The sequence below is a fragment of the Aythya fuligula genome, chromosome 12 (genome assembly GCF_009819795.1).
Source record: "Aythya fuligula isolate bAytFul2 chromosome 12, bAytFul2.pri, whole genome shotgun sequence".
Taxonomy (NCBI): Eukaryota; Metazoa; Chordata; class Aves; order Anseriformes; family Anatidae; genus Aythya; species Aythya fuligula.
Genome location: NC_045570.1, coordinates 21,436,409 through 21,459,779, shown reverse-complemented (window position 1 = coordinate 21,459,779; position 23,371 = coordinate 21,436,409). Strand labels below are relative to the sequence as shown.

Here is a 23,371-nt window from a genome sequence, read left to right as displayed (position 1 = left end):
GCGCAGGCGCACACAGAGACACAGGGGCACTCGCGCGGCACAGAGATGCATTTATTGACGACCACCCCGGGCGTCACACGGAGGTGCCTTCGGCAGGCTGCTCGGGCTGCGCCTCCTTCCTCTTGTCCTCCGGCTTCATGGCGGGGAAGAGCAGCACCTCCTGCAAAGAGCGACACCCTCAGAGCGCGCCAGGCCCCCGGCCCGCAGAGCGCCGCGGCGCTGAAGTCTCGCGAAAGCGCGGCTCGGCCCCGCCCCGTCACGCGGCCGGGAGCGGCGCTCGGCGGCTCGGGCGGCTTCCGGGGGCGGGGCGACGCCCGCGGCCTCCCGCGCTCCGCTCGGCGGGACCGCGTGGCAGCTCTCCAGCCGCCCGCAGCAGGCGCCGCCGCTCCCGTTTACCTTGATGTTACTGGAATCCGTAAGGAACATGGCGAAGCGATCGATTCCCATGCCCCAGCCAGCTGTAGGAGGGAGGCCGTACTCCAGTGCGGTGCAGAAGTTTTCGTCAATAAACATGGCTTCATCGTCGCCTGCAGCCTTTGCCTAAATGAGAAAATAAGCGATAAAAGGCAGGGTCGTACAGAGCTAGACGCTACCGGTTCTACTAGTTGCCATCAGAAATGAGTATGTTTATAGCAGCTGTGTAACTGATAAAACCAAAGCTTTATGCAGCCACAAAAGTGAGTAACAAATGAGGGAAGTTTAATCACCCAGAAAAAGAAAGCTGTGGAAGCTGGCTGTACAGGTGCTTCCAAATCAACTCTAAGCTCAACTTCTTTGTGACCCAGAAGCTTCTTTTCTAGACAAACGTTCAGCCTTTTTGCTTCAGTAAAAGCAATCTCCAGAGACGCATGGCAGCAGACCACCGTGGAATAAATTGCTTTCAAAAGCTTCTCGGGTTCTTTATCACTTCCAAGTACCCCTTTAACGTTTGCAGAAACAACTAAGAACCAGAATCATTTGAATCACCAGCAATTGCTCCATGAAACAAAATTAAACAGTTGCTTTCCCCCCCCCCATGTGGAAAGATTATAATCCCTGACACTGAGGAAGTAATTAACACTTCTTACAAAAATTGGCCCTAACAGCCTCCAAGTGCTAAAGGTGATGATGATGATAAAAATGCAGACTAGTCAAGCCCCTCAAATGTACAACACGTCAGTGTTGAAACAACTAACGTTTTGGTATACATAGTTTCAAGAAACACTCTCCCAAAGTATTAAACTTTTCTGCTTGAGTCTGAAATCCTGAAATGTGAACTGCCACCCTTAGACTCAATTTCCCCCTTAAGCCTTCAGGCAAATTTTAATTTAAAACAAAGAATCACAGGTCTGCAGAGACTAGGCATAATCAGACAACAGCAGCAAACAAACATACAGCAGACCCAAGGAGAAAGAAATCTTTAATAATATTCACACTGACAACATTTTGAAATTTACTAACAAGTAAGTTAGTTAACATATTTTCCTGTTTTTGATAACTGTTTAATCCTCTCAGGTAATGTGAAGCCATCAGAAACAGTAGAAATAACAGGAGTTCTCTGCAGACCACACCATCTGACCTCAATCATGTATGCACACACGCATCCATGTGAGTGTATACATAATTAATAACAAAGCCAGTTTGAGTCCCTCCTTTCCCAGACTTATGTAGAGACACCTAGTGCTATCAATTTCCAGGCATAATAATTTCCAGTTTGCAGCTCTATTCTGTGAAACAATTTAAAAGAGCTCAGAGTTCTGAAAATTAGACTCAACATTCAAACTTTTATTGGACACAGAAACTTATTTAAGAAACTGGAAATATGATGTTGTATGATTACATGAAGGCTTAATTGTGGAAAAATAACTCACTTTCACTCCAAGTAACACAGAGAAAATACCCTGCACATCTGCTTTTTTTCAGATAAGTACATCAGGTAGAAAAAAAAAGCATGCTATTCCAAAACCTGGCAGTGCTACTATAAACTAATCAACAGAAGAGTTTAGACATGTTTACCTTAGAGCAAGGTTCCTTTAAAAGGAAGTAAGTTTTAATGAAAGGGTTTCACTTGAGTGAGGAACACTCACTCAAAGTATTAACAACCCTTTTCAGCTGTAGGGACTAGTGACAGATTTGGAATTAGGCATAGAAAATACTCTTTACTTATGTGCCTAAATCATTGATTCACTATCAGCAAACACCCTACCTTGGCCTGATCCTCAAAAAGCTGCCGCTGCCGGAAAGGATCATTAAGTTCTGTGTATGCATTGCACACTTCCTTCTTCATCACAAAGAGTTCAAAACGTTCTGTTAGTCCCCGATGAGTGCGATGCCTACATCAAAAGAGGCAAACCAACCACACCTTAAAATAAATAGCTTTACAAAAACAATAGATCACATACATGATGTCAAGAAGTCTACCCACATTTAGCAGTAACAGCTGTCAAAACTTTAAACTACTCGGTATGAGCACACCTGTTCTCTGGATGCTAGGCTTCACAGTTCAAGAACCTACCTGGATTGGTGTAAAAATAGAGGATTAAGGAGTTACATACTAACTGTCTCATACTCTTACCATTTGGCTAGAGGACTCATGATCTGAGGGTGATCACAGATGAATGTTGGGTTGATACAAGTGACTTCCAGAAATTCACCAACTAACTGGGAAAACAAAAGCAAAAGTTGTGTAGAGTACAGTAACGCTTTCCAGCACTGCCTTTCCCAAACATCTTAATTCCTTCTCTTCAGTACTGAAGAATGTACCATGAAACTGGGAAGTTTCTCAACTAATAATGCTTAATCACGGCAATGTTCTCACTAATAGAGCACATACGTCCTAGCTGGATAAGAAACAGTGACATAGCTGTGTTGTTTTTTTTTTTCCTGATGCTTTTTTTATTGGCCTTTGTTATGATGTGCAAATGAAATTACGTTACTATTTTTGTTAACAGGTTCTATAAGGCAATATGCTGGGTACAAAGGAAAAGACTTAATACAGTTGATAAAAGAACTATATGGGATGCCTACCAGTTTGATAAGATACATACGAACAAACAGATCTCTTGAAAAAAAAAAATTGACATAAGGATAAAGCAGATTTTTTAGGGGCACAGGAAACGAGTTTTCAACCTAAAATTCTCTAGATCTCATATTAAGCAGGTATCAGTCAACTACGTTTTAGTGTAGACAACAGGATTTTGATAAAACAAGTTTTATCACTGTCATAAAGAAACAGCTTTAGCCTATGTCAGTGTATTTTGTCACATGCAGCTAAACTTGTTCTGAAGAGACTTCTATTGATACAGACAGATCCTGAAATATGTTAGGACTATCAAAAAATCACTGTTACTTACTCTGTCAAGAAGCCTTGCTGTTGTCCTGGGAGGTGGACACTCAACATTTCTTGCCACACAAAGGTCATCAAAGAACCTGCGAGTTTCTAAAAACAGTTGTAGACAAAAAATTAGAAAAGCCATCCAGGCAGCCACATCTTTTCTTCCTGCATACTTCAAAAGGTTTTATAGTGGTTCTTTAAATCTCTATAGTAGAAAACATTAACAGTAGAAATCATCATGGAAAATATTACCTCAAATGTCAGTTTCAAACACTACAAAAATATTTTTTTTGGCTTCGTATTTTTGTTTTTTATCAGTTTACACTAAAATCTAAGTTATTTCGCATTTCGGAAAATCAGAAAATAGTTACATACAATCCTGCATCACAATTGTCAGATATTATTATTTAAACAAACAAACAAAAAAAAGCACTAAAAAGCGTATGAACTTATTTCCTTACAAATTATGATTTCAAGAATAAAATAGCAGACACACATACTTTGAAGAATGCCCAAAATAATCTTACTCCTAACCTATGATCACAGGCATGGAGACTCAATTGCACAAAAGACAGAAGAAATAAGAAATAAAAAGCTGTGTTTCTTTAACAGATCAAGTTCTCCTCAGATTACGTCTTCTGAGTATACAGCATTATATATACTCCACAAAGGAAGAGGTGAAAGAGTCAGAACTTGCTAAAAACTGCATGGCACGAAGGCTTCACTTCATTCTGGACTCTCATGTAACAGACAAATTGAGAGCAAATCAATCCCATGTACTGACACCACTTCAAAAAAGTAGCTGACAGACTGCAGGCTGAGGACTTCAAATCTTTGCTCTCTGTGTGTTAAGTAAGAATAATAGGACATGCATAAACGCCGTCTAACCTTCAGTTTCAAAGGACTCAGCTGATGGAAATTTCACTCCTAGAACCTTTTCCAATTCATCCACCATGCTAATGCGTCGGAAAGGAAGGGTAAAATCTATCTCGTATGCCTGTCCATCTTGACCATCTGGATGGTAAGTGATCTTGTAGCTTCCAGTAATATGTTTCACCATCCCTACAAGAGTATAGAAGGGAGTATACAACATAATATACAGTTCTTTCTGGGGATTCTTATTCTTTTTTAATTAATATTGCATATGTCACCTGAAAGCAGCTTCTCTGTAATTTCCATCAAGTCATGGTAGTCTGCATAAGCCATGTAGAATTCACAAGTTGTGAACTCAGGGTTGTGAGTCAAATCAATTCCTTCATTCCGGAACTGACGCCCAATTTCATATACTCTGTCCAAGCCTCCAACCACCACCATCTAAACAAAAGGAAATTCTAGTAAATACCAACATTTTCAAAGAACTGAAAAGAGCTCATACAAACATAACTGCAACATGACCTGAAAAATCTGATTCAAGATCCATTTTGTTTCCACTAATCCACTGAGTCCACTGTTCTTCAGGAATAATCCTAATTTATTTATTTATTTTAAATAATGAGATGTGCCCTTGCCGCTAAGAAGGCTAATAGTGCTCTTGGCTGCACTAACAAAGTATTGCCAGTGGGTCAAGGGAGGTGATCCTTCCTTTCCACTCAGCCCTAGTGAGGCAACACCTGGAGTACTGTGTCCAGTTCCAGACCCCTGTGCAACAGAGACATAGTCACACTGGAGAGAGTCCAGTGAAGGGCCACTAAGATGAGTTCAGGAACACTTCCGCAATGAGGAAAGGCTGAGAAAGACGGGACTGTCTAGGCTAGACAAGGCTCCAGGGGAAATCTTATCAATATATATAAATAACTGAAGAAAGGATGTGAAGATGGAGCCAGGCTCACTTCAGTGGTGCCCATTGACAAGAAAAGAAGCAGTAAGTACAAACTGGAATACAGGAGGCTCCATCTGAATATCAGGTAGCTTTTGTATCGTACGGTTGACTGAGCACTGGCACAGTCTGCCCAGAGAGGTTGTTAAATCGCCTCTTTGTAGATATTCAGAAGCTCTCTGGATACGGTCCTGGGCAACTTGCTCTGAATGGCCCTGCTTGAATTGGGTGTTTGGACAGACGACCTCCAGAGGCCCCTTCCAACCTCAACCATTCTGTGATTCTGTGAGATCACAACAGGCTGGAGAATATAGGATTAACCATGTGGGGCTTGTATTTTACCTTGTGGTAAAGCTCCGGAGCAATTCTCATATATAAATTCATATCAAGCTCATTATGGTATGTGATAAAAGGTCTTGCCATGGCTCCACCTGGAATTATATTCATCATAGGAGTTTCAATCTGTAAAATAGTAACAAAACAACAGATTTTAACATTGACATAAATATTTCCAGGCTCCTCCTCAATACCTACCGTGCTTTCATCTTTTGGGTATTTCTGTTTCCACAGCAGAACTCCGTGAAACAAGAAAACCAACCAACCACAGCTAGCTCTGATGAAAAAAATCTCTGCATTTCACTTAGTCTTTGACATTCCAGCATATGAAAACAATTCTGTAGTAAAGGCCATTTCTCCCATGAAGTCAATAATAATACAAAGAATATACACTATCAACTACGAGAGAAAGAGACTTACACGTAAGTTCAACATCAAATTCAGGGAAAGAAGAACCTGACAGGCAAGTACGAAAATAAAGACGACCTTTGTAAAAATGGAATGACAGAATGATTTACAAATCAAACCTCAGCCCCGTACTCAGAGTACAGGTGAAAGTGGCAAAACAGTACAAGCAGCTGCTCCTCTATAAGTCTGCCCAAGTGATAAGAATGATTTTCTAATTGATTCTGTGGGAGATACGCTATTTAATCTGCTGTGCTGACCTACAGGCTTGGCTTACACATCAGCATAAAGAACTTCAGGATGCCAGCTATATCCTCATACCTCACTACCAACAAGAATTAATCTCCTGTTAATAACCTCAAATCATGAAAACAAGTATTTCATAATTCACGACAGAACTGTTTATAGCAGTGCAGAAGAGGAACTACAGCGAGACTCAGGGCTTCTGGGAAAGAACAAAGATCAGGGCAAAACCAGAAGTTGACGTGTGATAACGACAGAACAAGAACGCAGCTAGAACTTGAAAAAGAGGAGGAACATCCTAAGATATGTATTAATATAGGTCTCTAAGTATTTTGGGTTTCTCCAAACACATCTGCACTATATATCAGACTGAGCTTCAGAGAACAGAAAGCAGTGAGCATGCCAGACAGTACCGGAATCAGAAACGCAGTTTAACTTTGGAGCATTGAACTGACTGCAAAGAAGCCCTGACAGTAACCTGAAGAGCACGGTACAATACCTATGACAGTTCAGATGTATTTTTCTCAAAATCAAGCGAGTATCTGCCCGTGGTATGACACTAAATCATGCCATATGGACCCTAATGACTCAGCATTGACTCATGCATCTTTAGATTGCTGACGATTCCCTGACGCTTCTGCCTTTTATTTTGTTCATGTATTTACACTTCGCATAAATTGAGAAGGACTCTCATGGTTCTCTTTCATCAAATTATTGTCAAAATAGTATAATTTGTAAGCACTAGATTAAAAGCAAAAAAAAAAAAAAAAAATCAAAGAAAGATTTTAAAGCCTTTACATGGCAAGACAGAGATGACATAGCACAGGTTCAGACTGCTTCATCCTTCCTCTGCTCTCAAAAAACTCCAGTGGCAGATTTTGCAGATTCGGCTGATAAACTCTTAATGGAACTATATTATGTCAAAATGCCATTGCAAAGATGTCACTTCTACCTTACACTACTGAAATAAGAGAAAGACAACAGCAGTTTGAAGTTCTACCTTCATAAATGTTTTCTGAATCACAGGCTACCAACTGAGCAATAGTCTTAACTTTAAAAAGAGGGAAAATAAAACAGCTCCTGTTACCTGAAACTGATAAACACACCGTGTTGAGGTAATTGCTCTCACTCTATTAATATTTCGCATGTGAGCCTGAATATACAGTATCCCTGAAGCTGAGAAGCCCCAAACACATTGAGTATGCAGACAGAAACAAACAATAAAGCCTTACCTCTAAGAAGCCCAATTCATCTAGAAAGCTCCGGATATATGTCACAATCTTTGCACGGGTTATAAATTTTTGCCTCACATAATCATTAAGAATTAAATCCAAGTATCTCTGACGATATCTAGTTTCCTGAAAAGAACAAATATTTTTAGAACAAGCTAGACAAAATGTACTGCCAAAGAAAAGAAGTACCAAAACAAGATGAATGGCTCTTTGTTCACTGATACCATCAGCAGATCTGAACGGATGACCTGTCAAATCACCTCCAAGAGTCACAGGTACGGCAGGTACCTTACCTTATCTTTAAGGCCAAAGTGAAGATGAGGCAACATGTGCAGGCATGGAGATAACAGAGTTATTTCGTAAGGAATAATACTCAGTTCCCCTTTCTTTGTTTTCCCAGGATTTCCTTCTACACCAATAATGTCCCCACGACGCAGCTTGTTGTTAATACAGAAATATTCTTCCTCAGATTTGTAAAGTCTGTAATTACAAAAAAAAAAAAAAAAAAAAAAAAAGTAAGTAGTTTTGCTTGAAGTTCAACATTCCAACTGTTCTGCAAGTCTCTCCTCAGGCCAAATTCTTAAAAACAAGAATCCTTCTAATAAGGAAGCCATACATAACAGCCTAAGCAAAACGCTACCTGCCTACCTAAGACAATCCCTAGCCAAACAGCTTAGCTAAGGCAATGAAATAACTGGATGCCCAAATACACATTTCTAAGTCCTAGAGAACAGTTCAATTTAGAATGCTACTGGGAATATTTCTACTTACCTGGAATTTGCCATGACCTGCAACTTGACTCCTTCACCACGAAGATCATAGAAAATCAGTTTCCCTCCAGAGGCACGCTTTGCGTGGATTCGACCTAAATACCAAAAGCATGCAGAACACTGAGAAACATGTCCCTAACAGAAGGACACAAGGGCAAAAGCTACAATATTACCACCACCCGTAAAAAAGACCATCAGTTCTGAACTGATCACTAAATGTGGAAGAGAAGCAGTTAAAATCTTAAAACTAACATGACTACACAAAAGTTCACGTGAGCTTTGAGTCCTGAAGCCAAAATCACAATCTAATGTTATACTTGTAAGGTAAGTTGCAACAATCCACTCAGTCTGAAAGCCTGTCCTAAATAGTATAATGCTGCTACAGACTTAGCTTCATGACTAAGAGGATCAGCAAAATTTGAAAACAGACCACCCCATCTCTAAAACCAGCTAGGACTTAGCTCTGAAAATCAACAGGCCATCCTTCCGCATTCCAGATTAGCTTTTACCTGCCACTCTCACTGTAATGTCTGTCAGGTGATCTCCTGGCTGCAAGTGACTGTATTTCTCTATAAAATCTGAGAGAGATAAGTCTACGTGGAACTTGTGGGGATAAGGATCTTCATTGGTGCCCTGCAGCTGCTGGATTGCATGGCTACGGATCTTGTAATATTGCTGTAACAATAAACAAGCAAGACCGAATGATTTTATTAGAATCTTAAAGCATTTTACAAGTTAAAACACTGCTACCCTGACTTAGGAATACGTGTCTCCTCTCCCCCCCCCCTTTTAACCATTTAGTTCATTCTGAATAAAAATCAAATGTAGATCAACAATATTTATTCTCAAAACAGTAATAAGCACATGTCCAGATTCTCACATTTGGATCCAAGTTTTCCTCATCAGCACCAATGTTATTCTCAGAGTCAGAAGTCAAGGAAGGCTTATTTGAATGCTTTTCACTTTGCTCTTTCTGCTTTGCCTCTTTTTCAGCTATTTTTCTTTCAGCCTTCAAACGCCTCTTCAGCTCACTGTAAAACAGAAGGAAAACAGATGCAGCAGGTACTTTGCTACTTGTATGGGGAAGCACTTTGCCAGATTCTGCCAAAACCTTACTGTAAAAATAGCCCCGTCATTTCCCTTACTGTGCCCTAAAGTCAAAATAATACTTAAGTGTGTTTAAGTGTTTCCTTCTCTGAAGGCTTTTAGTTCATTCCTTAAGAGATACGAATACTCAGGGAAAACTAAAGCTGAATTAAGTATTGCGTAGACAGACCTTGAGGATGCGTTCCCTGGGAGCCCAAGGATCCTCTGCAGGCCCCCTTATACGAGCCTTCATAGAAGCAGAGCTACCCCACGCGGCAGATAAGTGAAATGAGCTAAAAGTCAGGTTAGAGTCACCGGTTAAAGTCAGGCTCTGCTTCAGACTCCCGCTGCCGCCTTCGCGGCCCGCTCCCCGTGGAGCGCAGGGCCCCACAGCCCCCGGCCCCGCCGGCCGGAACTTCATGATGAAAGAGGCGGGCCCGGCCAGATCGCAAAGCACCGACCTGCTTCGGTCATGAAGCGCCTGGCGCCATCGGAGCGCGGGCGCGGCCTTCCAGGCCCAGCCGCGGAGCCGCGCAGCTGCAGGCCTCAGCATGGCGCGCTCCAACGGATCACCTGGCGGCACACGCCAGACGTTCGCTCAGCTCAGCTCAGCTCAGCTCAGCTCAGCATCGCCTCAGTTGCCCTGCCCGCCCACCCTCACTTTTTACTGAGGCGCGGCTCAGCGTCCCCCACGTCGCAACCCCGCTCCGCTGCGGCCGCCATCTTCGCTCCTCCCGCGGTCCTTCCGGTGCCGCGGCGCCTGCGCGTCGGCGGGCAGCGATGGCGGCGCGCGGGAAAGCGGAGGCAGGGCGGTCGCGCCAGCTGTTCCTGTGGGATGACGGGAGGCCGATGCGCTTCTACGTGCGGCCCGGGCTGACAAAGCTGCGCCTGGCGCCCCTGCTGCTGGCGGGCGGCGGGCGGCTGTGCCGCATCCAGGAGCCGGACGCCGTGCTTCTGGCGCAGCCCGGCGAGCAGGCGCCCGGCGGGGCCGTCTCCGCCGAGTACGTGACGGAGTGCATAAAGCGCAACCAGCGCCTGCCGCTGGAGCCCTTCCGGCTGCCCGCTGCGCCGCCCCCGCCGCCCGCCGCCTCGCCGCGCGGCCGCCTCGCCTTCACGGAGGCGGAGGACGCGGCGCTGCTGCAGGCCGTGCGCGGGCGGGGCGAGAGGCGGGTGGGCGGCAGGGCGCTGTGGAAGGAGCTGGAGCGGGCCGGCCTGACGCGGCACTCCTGGCAGGCCATGCGCGACCGCTACCTGCGGCACTTGAGGCCGCTGCGCGGGGGTGAGCAGGGGGCGGCCGATGGGGCCCGGGGGGAGCGGCGGCGGCGGCCCGGGCCCGGCAGCAATCGCCCGTCTCTTCCCGCAGAGCCCAAGCAGACGGAGGAGGAGCGCGCACGAGGCATGGGCATTTTCGAGGCAGCGAATCGGGAGTTTGAAAGCGACGAGGTGAGCGTTGGCAGCCGGCGGCGGGGCCGCAGCCGCTGCTGTGCCGCTGAGGGCGAGCTGCGCGCGGCAGCCCTGGCTGCCACGGAGCGGCTTTCCCATGCTGTAGCTCAGTTAAATTCTTGGTTTGCTTTGCACCGTGATACCCCTTATGCTATGGCGAAATGGGAGCTTCGTGTGAGTTGTGAACTATGTGGCTTGCGATGAGCAGCATCTCACTGCGGCACGTGCAATAGGGCCCGTTTGTGTAACTTGATTCTCTGCCCAAAGTTTGGCTGAGGAGGTTATCGTGACTGTTACATGCTATGATGTGTCAAGAGCTGTATTGGCAGCTTTTACCTTGGGCATAAAATGTTCGCGCGGTTGCATTACTGTTTACCTTTGCTTTTTGTACTTAGGTTGTTCAAATGGGGAGGTTCAGGCTGGATATTGGGAAAAGGTTTTTCACCCAGAGGGTGGTCGGGCACTGGAACAGGCTCCCTAGGGAAGTGGTCACAGCACTGAGTCTGCCGGAGTTCAAGAAGCGTGTGGAAAACACTCAGACACGTGGTCTGATTTTTGGGGGGCTGGTCTTGTAGGAACCCAGAAGTTGGACTCGATGATCCTTGTGGGTCTCTTCCAACTCAGATAGTCTATGATCCTTTGAAATACTCCCTTACATGTCTTGCTTTTCTGTGATCTTGTATATCCTTGTTAACATATATCGCTTCACTTCAGTCAGTGAATTTTGATGTGTCCAGTAATTAGAGAGTGTCTTTATACGTTATAGAAAGTCACGGTGGAAGATACTGATCACAGGGTAGCAGTAGTAACAGAAGCTTGCTGGGAAATATACCTAACTGATGATTTCTCTTACTTTTAGTCAGAAAGTGACACCTCAGATGCTTTAGAAGAACTTCCTACACAAGTTGGAGGGGGAAAGCCTCCAGGTGAAACGGCATCTGGTTTGAAGACTGGGATGGAGGACTGTGCTTTCCCTGGCACTCAGTTACAAAGGGAAGACAGACCAAGAAGCACTTGCTCTTCTTCCAGAGTGGTGGGAGAAGTAGTGAAAACTATGCGGCACTTCATGGAAAGGTTTAACGTGGACCTGTTCACTGTTACACAGGCCTTTCTGAAAAACACTGGTGAAGTGGAGACTACATCATACTTTCTGCAGACAGGGCAGCGTTTGGATGGATACCCTGTGTGGAGCAGAGAGGACGATTTAGAATTGCAAAAGGATGATGAGCATGTTAGAAGTAAATTGATAGCAAAATTTGGAGCTGAAAACGTAGCAAAGCGAGTAGCATTTAGGAAAAGTTAGAAAAGTAGATGGAAATGACTGTTCTGTTACAGTGGCAAGAACTTAATCAAAGCAAGGTCATTTCAGAAATGCAGATGTGATGGAGAATGTTATATTGTTCTAAAGTTTCAGAAATGCTTTAAAATAACTTTTATAAATGTCTGATTTTGTGGGTTTTTTTTGTGGTTTTTTTTGGTTTGTTTTTTGTTTTTTTTTTAATGCAGAGCATACTGAACATTTAAAAGTAGAAAATGATGAAGAGAGAAATCCTATCCAGTATTAAGTTTTCTTAGTGAAAGTTTGCTTTAGACTATATATTTACTATATAAGCCATCTGACAGTTTGGCCTGTACTTTACTGTATGTAGTGGATTTTGAATGAGGTTGGCTCCAAAGTGAGACAGACTCTCATTAAATACTGAAACTGCTGTCTTACTATATTAGTACATGATATCAACCTCCTTTCTGTTACGTGTATCACTTCAGAATGCTGTGGATGATCATCTAGGAACGTACTCTGCCAGCTGTTGTCACTACCTTATGTTTTTGTTAATGGACCTTGATTAGTAGCTGACATGCAGAAACGATACCAGTGAAAATGTAACCCTCCAAAACAAGGGTTAAGAGCATGTTAGAAAATGTGTTTGAGGTGCTCAGTCTTATAAATAAATGCTGAGATCTGGGAACGACCAAAAAGTTCACCAGGACATTATAATACTGTCTCATGGTTACAGAGACCTCAGTTAAAATCTCAAGCAAGTGTGCAGTCATCTCAATTTTTGTTAACAACTTTCAACAGGTATTTTCCAGTACTAATATTGCAGGATTTGTTTAATAACATTAAATTTACCATCTGTCCTTGTGATTTCAAAAAAATATTAGTTCTCCCCCAGTTACAGGTTGAAGAGTGCCAAGTCTTCAGTCTAGGCAAAGTAGCGCTTCTGCTTAGACTGACCATGTAGTCTAGTTTGAAAAAGTAGACCAGCTTTCGGGGTCATATGCTGTAGTTCTGTCTAGCTGTATCCATCTCAGACTTGAAGTTAAAAATCTTTTAGTTGTGTAATGTCTGAGCAAGATAGAAAATAATGTCTGATATATGGTCATAATCTGAAAAAACTTAGTACATACAGCTTGAAATTGTGTTCTGGTCTCCATTATTATTTGAACAATCAGCTGGGCACTAGTCATTTATAACTCCTGTTAATCTGGAATTAGGTCATCCTTTTAGTGAAGTAAAATGGGGTTATAAAAGCAAAGGTTGATTATTTTTTAAAAAATAATACTTTTTTTTTTTTTTTAAGAGTCATTCACAGGGTTGTTGCTTGCTGCACTGTGGTACTCCATAAAATTAAGTTGAATTAGGGAATTGCTAGTTATAAGGCAAATTCAAGTTATTGAAAGTCAATGATAACTTCGTATAATGAGATTTCTATTTCAGAAAACCAATGTACTGAAACATCCATTGACTTGTAATATTGACAACTGTTATCCAAATAAATGCCAAAACTTTTAGACTGTGCAGTGTTCTACTAGACAGGTCATTTCCTGCTGAAACAGTTAGAATGGTTTGGTACATTCGTGCTGCTCTGACTGGTTCGTTGGGACTTGTGGGGAAGACCAGACAAGCACTTAACAAGAAACTGCAAGATAACATAGTAAATAAGGAGTAAGATTTAACAACAACAGAAACTTTTACATCTGGATTCAAAAATCTGATCAGTGCCGATAGCCAAGTTCAAGAGCATGAGACCCTCCTGCAGCCAAAAACTCCCAATTCCAGCTTATGTGGTGTACCTCAGCAGCACCATAGGGTCAGAATTCAATGAAATCATCTTGTGTAACCTAAACTACTCAAGCTCAAAGTGAGAGGTAGAACACCTCAAATGGCTGCAGCAAAAGAAGTATCTGGTGTAAGACTTACCTGTATCTTTTATAATTATATTTTTACCTGCTTTGTGACATTTCTTGAGAATGAAGCTTGTCTTTTTCTGGGCAATTAGTCAGACCTTCAGTGCTGATTCTGAGTCAGGTATATGTGCTTTTACCTTTGGCAAAACCATCAAAGAAATTGTCTAATACTGAAAACATTTCCATATGCACTTAGTGGTCTCTTTAGGTATGGGATCTGGATAAGAAGACAAAGAGTATAGTTTATTCAAGGTGGCACTCTTTCATCTGTTCTAAACTCGTGAAAAGCACTGCTTATCCACAGATACATTCTTTCCTGTGCAAGCACATAGGTCTAGGTCTCTTAATTGCTTATTTCCATCTCCTTATCCTGGAGATGTCACTATATCACACAGTTCTGGTTCAGAGCATTCTGGCTCTGCCTTCTCTTGTGATAAAAAAATAATTTATCTGTTTTGCTTTACTAAGGACACAGTTACAGTCCTTTGGCTATGAGACACATTGTCTTTCCACATTCATATTGGAGGCCCTGTGCTATTATATTAAGAACATTTTCTGTAGCCCAAGGAAGTATACATGCATCTTCCTTGTATAACTACCTGAAGCAGCTATATTTGTAAACGTGGAAGAATGAGCAGAGTGGCAATGCAAGTGCCAGAACTTTGAGTTAAAGACAAACTTAAAGGCAGATAGTATTCGGTCTGCAATCCATTATCTGAATTTGGGTATTTCCTATTTGCTTCCTTTCAGAATTAGACAGCATTCGTCAATATCAATGCATTCTGGCCATTCATAATTGAATTGACAATGAAGAACTGATTGCATGCACTAGGTTGGAAAGCAACAGACAGGAATACCCAAGAGTTAGTTTCTAAACATCTCTTTGACTAGTGGCTTTGCCATCCTACACTTTATTGGTATAAAAGCTGTTTACTCTTTTGAACTTGTAGAACATATACTTGATATTTGTTTCTAAACAGACTACAACAATCTTTATTTATGCATGTGCCAAAGGATGTAGCCATAGTTTTATCAGTCATACTGTCTTGAAAGTTTGCCCATATCATCTTATGGGCTGCTGGCCAGCTGTTCTACCAGCTCCCTTGCTGGTAGGGCAGCTAACTTCTACTTACCCCTTCCTGCTCCACAGTTGGTCCCGCAACTCCCTTCTTAACTCTGCAGGATGGTCTCTTACCATCCTGCAGAGTTAAGAGCTGCGCAGGATATGGCCATGCCTGCCCCAGTGGAGGTGACGACAGAGCTGCTTCTGGTCTGGGAAGCCATCCCTCTTCTCTAGATTTCTACTCTTGGTGGTCCCAGAGTTCTTAACTTGGGATGGCTCATTAGTTTGTTCCATAATTGCAGTCTATTTAGCAGCTACTTTGTTTTGCCTCCACCCCATGCCATCACATGCTCTGCTTCCATCTCCCCCCCTTGTCTCTGCCCTGTTCTTCTCACAGTTTCCATGGCCTTTGCCATTAGTCCAGCTATGCTACTGGGGCTTGCTGTCCAAACAACACTCCCTCCTATCCTCCTCCCCAAGGTTCACTCTTCATTCCTGATTTGCCTGCATGCTTCCCACCACACCTCTCCTCTGCCCATCCCTGACACAGCTAATCATGGCAACCCTCCCCCCACATAAATAAATAAATAAATAAATGAGAGAGAAAGATTTCTCTGAGCCTCATTAATCCACCAGGTTGCCATGTCAGCCTATTGCATCTCAGAAGCCAAACCAGGTGATTTTGCCGTGAACAGATTAACAGTTTACAGGGTCCCTTGCATTGCCTTATCTGAGGAGAAGCTGTGACAGTGGTCATACAAACTTCAAAACAGGCTAGCCTGCAAAAATTGTCACATGATGAGGTCCTTTGCAATTCTTAGTACCAGTCTGACAGAAGTTCATAACACAAAGACTTATTGAGCATTACTAATGTCTTTCATTTAAAACATTTTTTTTTTAAAAGAAAACAATCCACATAAACCAAGGTCCCAGAGGACTTTTTGAACAAGTAGCTCTGAATGTACTATTAAACTGACACACGTTGAATGGACTCTGCAATTTACACATGAAATGGGATGTTTAGAGGAAGATGTTTGTGGGCATTTCATTCCCTAGGCGTACTAACAAGCTTTTCTCCTTGTCTTACAGAACACTGTTAAAAATATGCCAAAATAGTTTTGTTGTTCAGGTTTAAGCTACATATTCCCAACGGAGACAGAAGAATGGCATCTCCAATAGGGATGGGAGGTGGTGCAGAATGGCACAGTATACTAAGCATAAGTTTATTTCCTGTCTTAGAGCACAATAATGTGTTGAAACAAATTCAATAGAATAGCTTCCTGTTCTCCTCTCAGCTTTTTCAATCCACTGCCATGAACCTATGTTGTCAGTTCCAGTATTTATACCAATGGAATCTGTGTCCTTACCTTGTCTTTACAGTCTCAGCATTAGCATGAATTCTTCTCAGTCACACATGTGGGCTGTGAGAATTCCCAGGGCAAGAACTGTTCCTAGTTGTGAAAGCTGGATACAGAATTATTTCAGCTGAAAAATAAATGGATTCACGTAGTCCCAGTAATGTATTCCCATACAAAAACCTAAGAATTTCCACTTTCAGCTATAGATGGTTTATTCAAATTTCCTATTCCACAGTAAGTGAACACAGACATTTTGCCAACATTACCACCAGTGCTGGATGCTCAGGCATGGAAATGGAACAAAAGAAAGACTGAACTTGAAAACTTAGCCATTCTGAAAAAAGGATCTTCCCAGAAAACAACGTCTGGTTATCTTTGTGCCTCTTTTGGCATTGTATGTCCTGAGTGGCAGCATGACAAAGAATGTTCTCTTTATTCAGCTTCTGTTTGTCTCTTCTTCCTCTACAGTGCAGTTGCTTCATGTGATTTCACTAGTACTTAGCTGCAGTCTGTGGGAGATCAAGTTCTGATATCTGCTCCCAACATACATACTTCCTCTTTCACATATACCCTGGACTTAATTTGGAAAAACAGACTTGCATTACTCCATCCTGTGTTGTGGCCTTGAAGAGTGAGCCTGTGCTGCTGGGAAAGCTGCCATGAGTGCAGTCAGGGCTCCTGTGTCACTCATCACATGCACACACACAGATGCCCCTCTGCCCTCTTTTGCACTGGTAAACAGTTCTCCACCTTGCAGCCTTCAGAGAGGAGATACAACAAGCAGCTTCTCTGCCTTTTGAATTTGTTACTCGGAGGAGTTCTGGCCAAACAAAAGATCCAGCAGCAGGTTTTTCTGTTCTTCTTCGGAATGAACTATCCGGTAGCCCAGTAAGTCCATTGCGTCCTTGCACACATTTTGCACTTTTTCTATTTTCTGGAAGGGAAGGGTCTTCCTCCAGGCCTCAGATACGCTCAGCGCATCTCTGGATTCGATCTCAAAGGCCTGTCCTCCTTGCCCCTTCCCATGGGTAATGTTGTGCACCCATTTCTGAAGTTCTGGTGTGAAATGGAGTTCTGCAAACCTGTACATCTGAGCAGCCTTTGCTAGTGGGTCTCTGACAATGTCTTCATAACGAACCAGCAGGTAACGGTCTTTCAGGAAGCTGTGAATAGCCTGCCTGCCTGCCTTGTAAATCTCAACATGGCTTTTGCAGATTTCTTGCATAGCATTGTAGGGTCCCATTTCTCCCTTCATCTTCTGGGACCCCAGAACAATGTCACTGTCACGTTTCAGGTCTACTGCTGTATTCTCTCGGGACCTGAACACAGCTCGAGGATCCCGGACCAAGTGAATGACTTTGAGGTTCAGGGATGGATCAGTGAAAAGGGAGTAGAGGACTTTCAGGTCAAAGAACCGAACTTCCTTGATGGCAACATGGCTGTAGGTTTTACAGGCTTCCTCCACTTTACTGAATGGGTACTTGCCACAGACTGTCCTGCAATTTCTTGCAGTGATTATGTCATTGCGACTGAATGAGTCGCAGGCAGGGGGAGAGCACAAGGCTCGGCTTGTCTCCCACTGAAATAAATCAGACATTTTCTTCTGGCTTGACATGTAGGCATCAAACACAGACATGTCACACAGAAAGACTGATCTGACTAGGTCCCGCACTGCCATCTGTAAGACTTTGGCACTGTTCTGGTACATAGCAACCCACACATGCCATGCAGGCTCCATCAGGTAGAAGACACTGGGGTGCTGGCTGAAGATCTGTCCAGTGAAGGAAGATCCTGACCGCCAGGAGGAGAGAATGAGGATGTGGACTGGAGAAGGCTTTTCTTCCATGGGGGCATTGCTGCAGGTTAGGAAGTTGAAGTGAATCACGAAGGACAAAACTGCCAGAATCAGGAGTACCAGCACCCATCTAGATTTCATCATGGTTGCAAGGGACCTGCAGAGACAGACAGAGGAAGTTCAGCATCACAGGGTCACGAAGAAGGCACTTGTAGTGAGTTGTGCTCCTACCAATCCCACTGTAGGCTCAGGGTTTTGGAAAGCTGCCACACTACCACGATACTGTGAAAACCACAGCACAAGATAGCCTTCCACAGCCAGATCACACAGACGGAGAGAGAGACAGGCTTCCAGAAGAAGCCCACTGATCTTTTTTTCTTTTTGGTTATACAAATGCCATGTGGAGTTTAGTTCTGATAAGAAGCTGATTTGGATAGACATTTGGACCAAGCCTAGTAACAGCTGCAAACAAAGACCATTGTGAAATTAAGTCATATATTAGCTTCTTCCGTTCAAATAAATACAGTAGTGTTTACCAAAAACCCTGGCTTTCAAATGAACTTTGATAATATCACTTTCATCTGACACCATTAACATCTTTATTGTAACTCACAGAGAAGTCCTTGGACTGCAGCCAGGCAATCTTAATTCAGAAAAACACGTTGAGCATGCCTTAAGACACCCAGGCAGATATAAAGCCACAGTAATCATTATTCTCTGAAAATCTACATCTGAATAGTCTGAGTAAAAGTGAATGGGTTTGTTTTTGTTGGGAAGCAAGGGTATGCTTTTATGTCCAGGGTAGGACAGCTGGATGTTGTAGATATGCAGACTATCCTTGTGACTGCTCTTGTTTGCCTGAGGAACAGCCTCATGTGAGGCAACAGACTCAACAGGGAATTTCTTCATGCACACAGTAAGCAGTAATGATTTATGCCATGACCAGTCTGCCCCAAAGGGAGAGGAGAAAAACTGAAACAAACTGTGTGTGTCTGGTGATGTGGAATAGAGGAGCAGCAAAGAGAGGTAAAAGTTCTATCAGACATTTCCTAATATGAAATAAATACTAATTGAATACACTTACATGTATTTTTCACTGCAACATCTCTTGCTTATGGCAGCTGGGATGGTTAAGGTCTTAAGGTTAACCACATTTTTTTTCCCCTACAGCAAACATCCAGAGTCACAGGCAGAGTGAATTGGTTCACTTCACATTGCAAAAGTGAAATATGAAAGCCCTCACAGAGCTGCAGAGCAGATAGCCATGAATGACTGAAAAAAGCTCAACTGCAGTACAGAAAAGGCACACTTATTGTCAGCTGGCAGCAAGATGAGCTAGGATTTGGCCGAGAGCATAACAAAAAAGAATCATGATGTGCCAAGGATGAAGAACAGGAACTACTGAAAAAGACAAAATCCAGTGTCATCATGTTAGGTCTTCCTATAGCACATGCAAGAGAGGACAAAGAACTGGAATCTGCCTGCATTGCGCAGCTGTTAAAAGCAAACAATCCCCCCAACAAACAAAACAGAGTAGTAACCTTTTGTATTTCACTTATTTGTCAGGCTTTAGGTACGGTGGGGGAGGGGGGAGAAGGGGGGTGTCTACAGGAGTGGCCTCTATGAGGAGTCCAGAAGCTGCCCCAGGCTAGCTGAGAGCCAGCTCCAGCTGGCTTAAAAAAGGGATCCACCACTGGCCAGAACTAAGCCAATGAGCAATGCTGGTTGCACCTGTGAGAGCACAGTTAAGAAGGGAAGAGGAAAAAAAAAAAAATGCTGCACAACAGCAGCTGGGAGAGAGGAATGAGAAAATGTAGAGAGAAACAATCGTGTGAGGACACCCAGGTCAGTGCAGAAGGAGACCAGGAGGTGCTCCAGGTGCTGGGGCAGAAGTTCCCCAGCAGCCTGTGGAGAAGCCCATGGTGGAGCAGGCTGCCCCTTGCAGCCCACGGGATACCACGGCAGAGCAGCAGCCTGTGGAGAGGAGTCCACAAAGGAGCAGGTGATCTGGGGGGAGCTGCCGTATGTGGGAGACCCATAATGGGGCAGTTCCCGAAGAGCTGCTGCCTGTGGGAAGCCCACGCAGAATGAATTCGGAAAGGCCGGCATCCCGTGGGAGGGACCCCACATGGAGCAGGGGCAGAGGGTGACCATGAAGGAGCAGTGGAGGTGAAGCATTATGGACTGACTGCAGCCCCCATTCCCCTGTGGCGATTGAGGGGAGGAGGTTGAAGAGGGTGGACAGGAGGGAAGGTGCTTTTAGTTTGCATTCAGTTTTTCACTGCTCTAGTCTGTTAGTAATAGGTAATAAATTAGTTTAATCTCCCTACATTGAATCTGTTTTGCCCATGACAGCAATAGGTGAGTAATCTCCCTGTCCTTATCTCAACCCTTGAGCCATTTTTCATCATATTTTCTCCCCTAGTTCCTTTGAGGAGTGGAAGCAAGAGAGTTCTGTGGTGGAGTTTCGCTAGCCATCCATATGAAACCACTACAGCTTTTATGAAAACACACAGAGACCTTGGGAAAGCTAGCAAAGGGAGAGAGTCACAGAAAAGCAGCAAGCAGCTCCAGGGACACATACCCACCAAATACACTGTGAGAATGGGTGGCATGTCTCCAAATTACAGGGTTGCTGCACCTATCTATGTCTGAGGGAGGTGACAGTACAGCACAATATACTTCACATCATGCGGACTGCGGCATGGCACTCTACCATAAAAGTATGGGGGAGCTCTCCAGAGCTGCACTGGTGTAGCAAAGAGTATTGGGTGCCCAGAAAGCCCCTGACATGGGTCTTTGGTGGCAGTGATGCTTGCTCATTGTTTTATCATATTTATCCTCAATTTGGCCTGGTTAGCTTTTGCAGAGTTAGAAGTAGCATTTGCCAATTCAGAGAACACATGGCATGACTGAAACTAGTTGGAAATATGGAGAAGACAGTCTGGAGAAGCAGGAAATACCCTCTAAGCCAGGCCAACAGCTTCTGTCTGCGCAAGGAAACATATAGCACTTTAATGACAGCCGTATGTCTATAGCACTTTTCAAAAATTATCCCCAGTTAGGCTGGTAAGCACAAGCAGAAAACAGAGTTCTGGGCACCAGAATATCCACACCAGCTACCAATAAATAGTTGAAAAATCTTACCTTAACATGTCCTCTTGAAGCACCACCAGACCTGCTTCAAGCAAGGCTTCCCTCCTGCACATACACTTGCTGTGGTATGTACTCCTCCAGGCAGCCTTACAAACACCTGTGCATTCGTGTACAGGCACTTAGCCTTTCACACCAGGATCTCTTATACACTAATGTACTCAGATCTTACCTATATCTGTTCTTGTACCTTTTATTTATGTCCTAGCTCTGACTACCATGCCCGCCTACTTCGACCTGCTTTAAATTAGAAAACTCCACCCTCCACTAGTGGCAAAGCATGAGAATGGCAGTTTCTTGAAGGAGCACAAATGACCAAACACTACTAGTAAGTGAGAAGGGCCAGGAAATTCACAAAGGCAACTGAGAATTTATTTTGTTGAGACCCTTTGCAGGCCCTGAAATAGCCTGCTGTTCTTAAAAAGAGGAACATGGATTTCTGTGGAGTGTCAGAATGAAAGATGAATGGCAAACCTCATTGCAGGGGGGACTGTCTTGCCCACTGGGAGTGGTGGTAGGGCATATTTGCCTACTAATGCTCTGTCTGTGTGCCACGTTGCTAGTAGATGCATCTCATGTACTGCAGTCTTACTGATTCCTTTCTGCCTGTGCTCTGCTTGAGCTACTCTGAAGGCTGGAAATCATCTGAATAGAGAAACTCTGGGAGGATCAGCAGGACTTGTCGTATTAATGATTCACTGCCAGAACTGCTTCACTGATTCACTGCTGTGACAGACAAGGTGGTGAAGAAGAGCAGAACTGGACTCACTCAAGGGCAACGCGTGGTATTCTGCAACTATGAAGAGACAGTCCCTTTGGGTTATTCCTATTCCAAGTGTCATCATTTTTGTCACACCTTCTTGTGAGGTGTTGACCTCCTGACGCCATCCAATGTCCCAGGGGATCTCACCGTGCTGCTCTGAGGACTAGTCAAGTGTAAGAGACAGCAAAAGCAAAAAATCTGGGCCCTTCCAGCAGGAGGGACACCCAGGAGGGGAAGGTCATGTTCCCTTTCACTTGCTGCATTACAAACACAGATGGTCAAGCCCTGCTAACCCTGGGTTGGGAAACAAGGCGAGGAGCTGGCAGTGGTCCAGGTAGAGCCCTGTGGAGAGAACCAAGCCATGTTCTGTGCAGCCTGGATTTCAGTTATGTGTTCCTATACCTTCCACGGACACCACCTGTAGGATTGATTTATCTCTATGTCAGAGTTACAAAGCCGGTTTGTATGATCACACCACTGACTAGCTCTTCCTGAAGCCTAATTTCTCCCTGCCAACATTTGCACGAACAGAGATATATGGAAATCCTGTTCCACCTGTATATCGTTTGCCCAGGACATGCTGGTCCTTTGGCACCCGTATTCAGGCTTTGTGACAGCCACTGAGCACTGCTGTACAGTCCTCTAGTCATAGGGTTCAACAGACTTTTTCAGTTGCACAGATCCCAAGTACGAGCTGCTTGGCTGAACTTTCCGGACGGCAGCTTCTGTGTCATGAGCAGTTTTACAGAGGGGAAAAACGTACTCCTCTTTGGAAACGAGGCTTGGGAAGGCACACTGTTCTAGCACACTGCCCCCCAAGAGACCTGCACATTGTGGAAAGTGAAGCAGGAATCCTCTGGCTCTTGAACAATGGACATGCCTCTCCCTGTATGTCTGACTGATAAGCTTTAAGTGACAGATAAAGCAAAGCAGAAGCATGTGACAGTCATCATACACGTATGCTTGACAGCAATTAGCCCCATGCCACTCAGCCTTGAATGCCTTCCTTGTGCCTCACGCAATGGCTGACTAGATTTCTGTTTTCTACCCTGTTCCTTGATTAGAAGTGTTTTCTAGGGACTCAGAAACCAGTGAGCTCTGTGAGCCATTTCATATTCCCTGAAGAAGAGAGCAATGCACGGTGTGCATGCACACACAGGCACAACCAACCCAGGGCAGCAGCAATGGGAAAAGACTGAGGAGTAATGTCAAAGGCATGATCTGCCGTATTACAACTGTACTTGGTAATACCACCAGTTTGTATCAGGAGAGACAACGAGCCATATCTCCCTATTCACAGTCTTTATTGCAATATAGCTTTCACATGCCCCGTAGAACACAATTTGTCTTATACCATGTTGAGATCTAAAGCAGCTCATGGGAATGCTGCTGGAGTCTCCATCTCC

The 23,371-nt window shown here is 43.9% G+C and overlaps 3 protein-coding genes across 4 annotated transcripts; 1 reads left to right on the top strand and 2 right to left on the bottom strand.

The window, feature by feature from the left end:
• Positions 1-27: 27 nt before the first annotated feature.
• Positions 28-9,935, bottom strand: KARS1 (lysyl-tRNA synthetase 1). Of its 2 annotated transcripts, none has more exons than XM_032195625.1 (14): positions 9,863-9,935; positions 8,996-9,146; positions 8,625-8,790; positions 8,117-8,210; positions 7,639-7,825; positions 7,346-7,471; positions 5,472-5,591; positions 4,465-4,627; positions 4,202-4,375; positions 3,333-3,418; positions 2,555-2,640; positions 2,186-2,312; positions 397-540; positions 28-160 (listed from the first exon to the last, which is right to left on the bottom strand). In XM_032195625.1, exons 1-14 carry the CDS (start codon positions 9,922-9,924, stop codon positions 74-76), a joined length of 1,773 nt encoding a protein of 590 aa, XP_032051516.1. In that variant the 5' UTR covers positions 9,925-9,935; the 3' UTR covers positions 28-73. The 2 variants fall into 2 exon arrangements, with proteins under 2 accessions (XP_032051516.1, XP_032051515.1); XM_032195624.1 differs by lacking the exon at positions 9,863-9,935 and adding an exon at positions 9,663-9,823.
• Positions 9,936-9,973: 38 nt separating this feature from the next.
• On the top strand, positions 9,974-12,094 carry TERF2IP (TERF2 interacting protein). The gene is made up of 3 exons (XM_032195626.1): positions 9,974-10,480; positions 10,565-10,644; positions 11,504-12,094. The coding sequence occupies exons 1-3, from the start codon at positions 9,982-9,984 to the stop codon at positions 11,945-11,947; spliced, it is 1,023 nt and encodes a 340-aa protein (XP_032051517.1). The 5' UTR covers positions 9,974-9,981; the 3' UTR covers positions 11,948-12,094.
• Positions 12,095-17,059: 4,965 nt separating this feature from the next.
• Positions 17,060-18,193, bottom strand: CHST4 (carbohydrate sulfotransferase 4). Its single transcript, XM_032195817.1, has one exon. It carries the CDS (start codon positions 18,191-18,193, stop codon positions 17,060-17,062), a length of 1,134 nt encoding a protein of 377 aa, XP_032051708.1.
• Positions 18,194-23,371: the final 5,178 nt, after the last annotated feature.

Bases quoted from the DNA above. Each gene is read 5' to 3' on its own strand.
- KARS1 (XM_032195624.1), bottom strand. From the start codon at position 9,754: ATGCTGAGGCCTGCAGCTGCGCGGCTCCGCGGCTGGGCCTGGAAGGCC. The intron at 3,419-4,201 runs GTTAGACGGCGT...AACTGTTTTTAG, and splicing joins TGAGTCCTTTGAAACTGAAG to AAACTCGCAGGTTCTTTGAT. The intron at 2,641-3,332 runs GTAAGTAACAGT...TTGTTTTCCCAG, and splicing joins CAGCAAGGCTTCTTGACAGA to TTAGTTGGTGAATTTCTGGA.
- TERF2IP (XM_032195626.1), top strand. From the start codon at position 9,982: ATGGCGGCGCGCGGGAAAGCGGAGGCAGGGCGGTCGCGCCAGCTGTTC. The intron at 10,481-10,564 runs GTGAGCAGGGGG...CTCTTCCCGCAG, and splicing joins CTTGAGGCCGCTGCGCGGGG to AGCCCAAGCAGACGGAGGAG. The intron at 10,645-11,503 runs GTGAGCGTTGGC...TCTTACTTTTAG, and splicing joins GGGAGTTTGAAAGCGACGAG to TCAGAAAGTGACACCTCAGA.
- CHST4 (XM_032195817.1), bottom strand. From the start codon at position 18,193: ATGATGAAATCTAGATGGGTGCTGGTACTCCTGATTCTGGCAGTTTTG.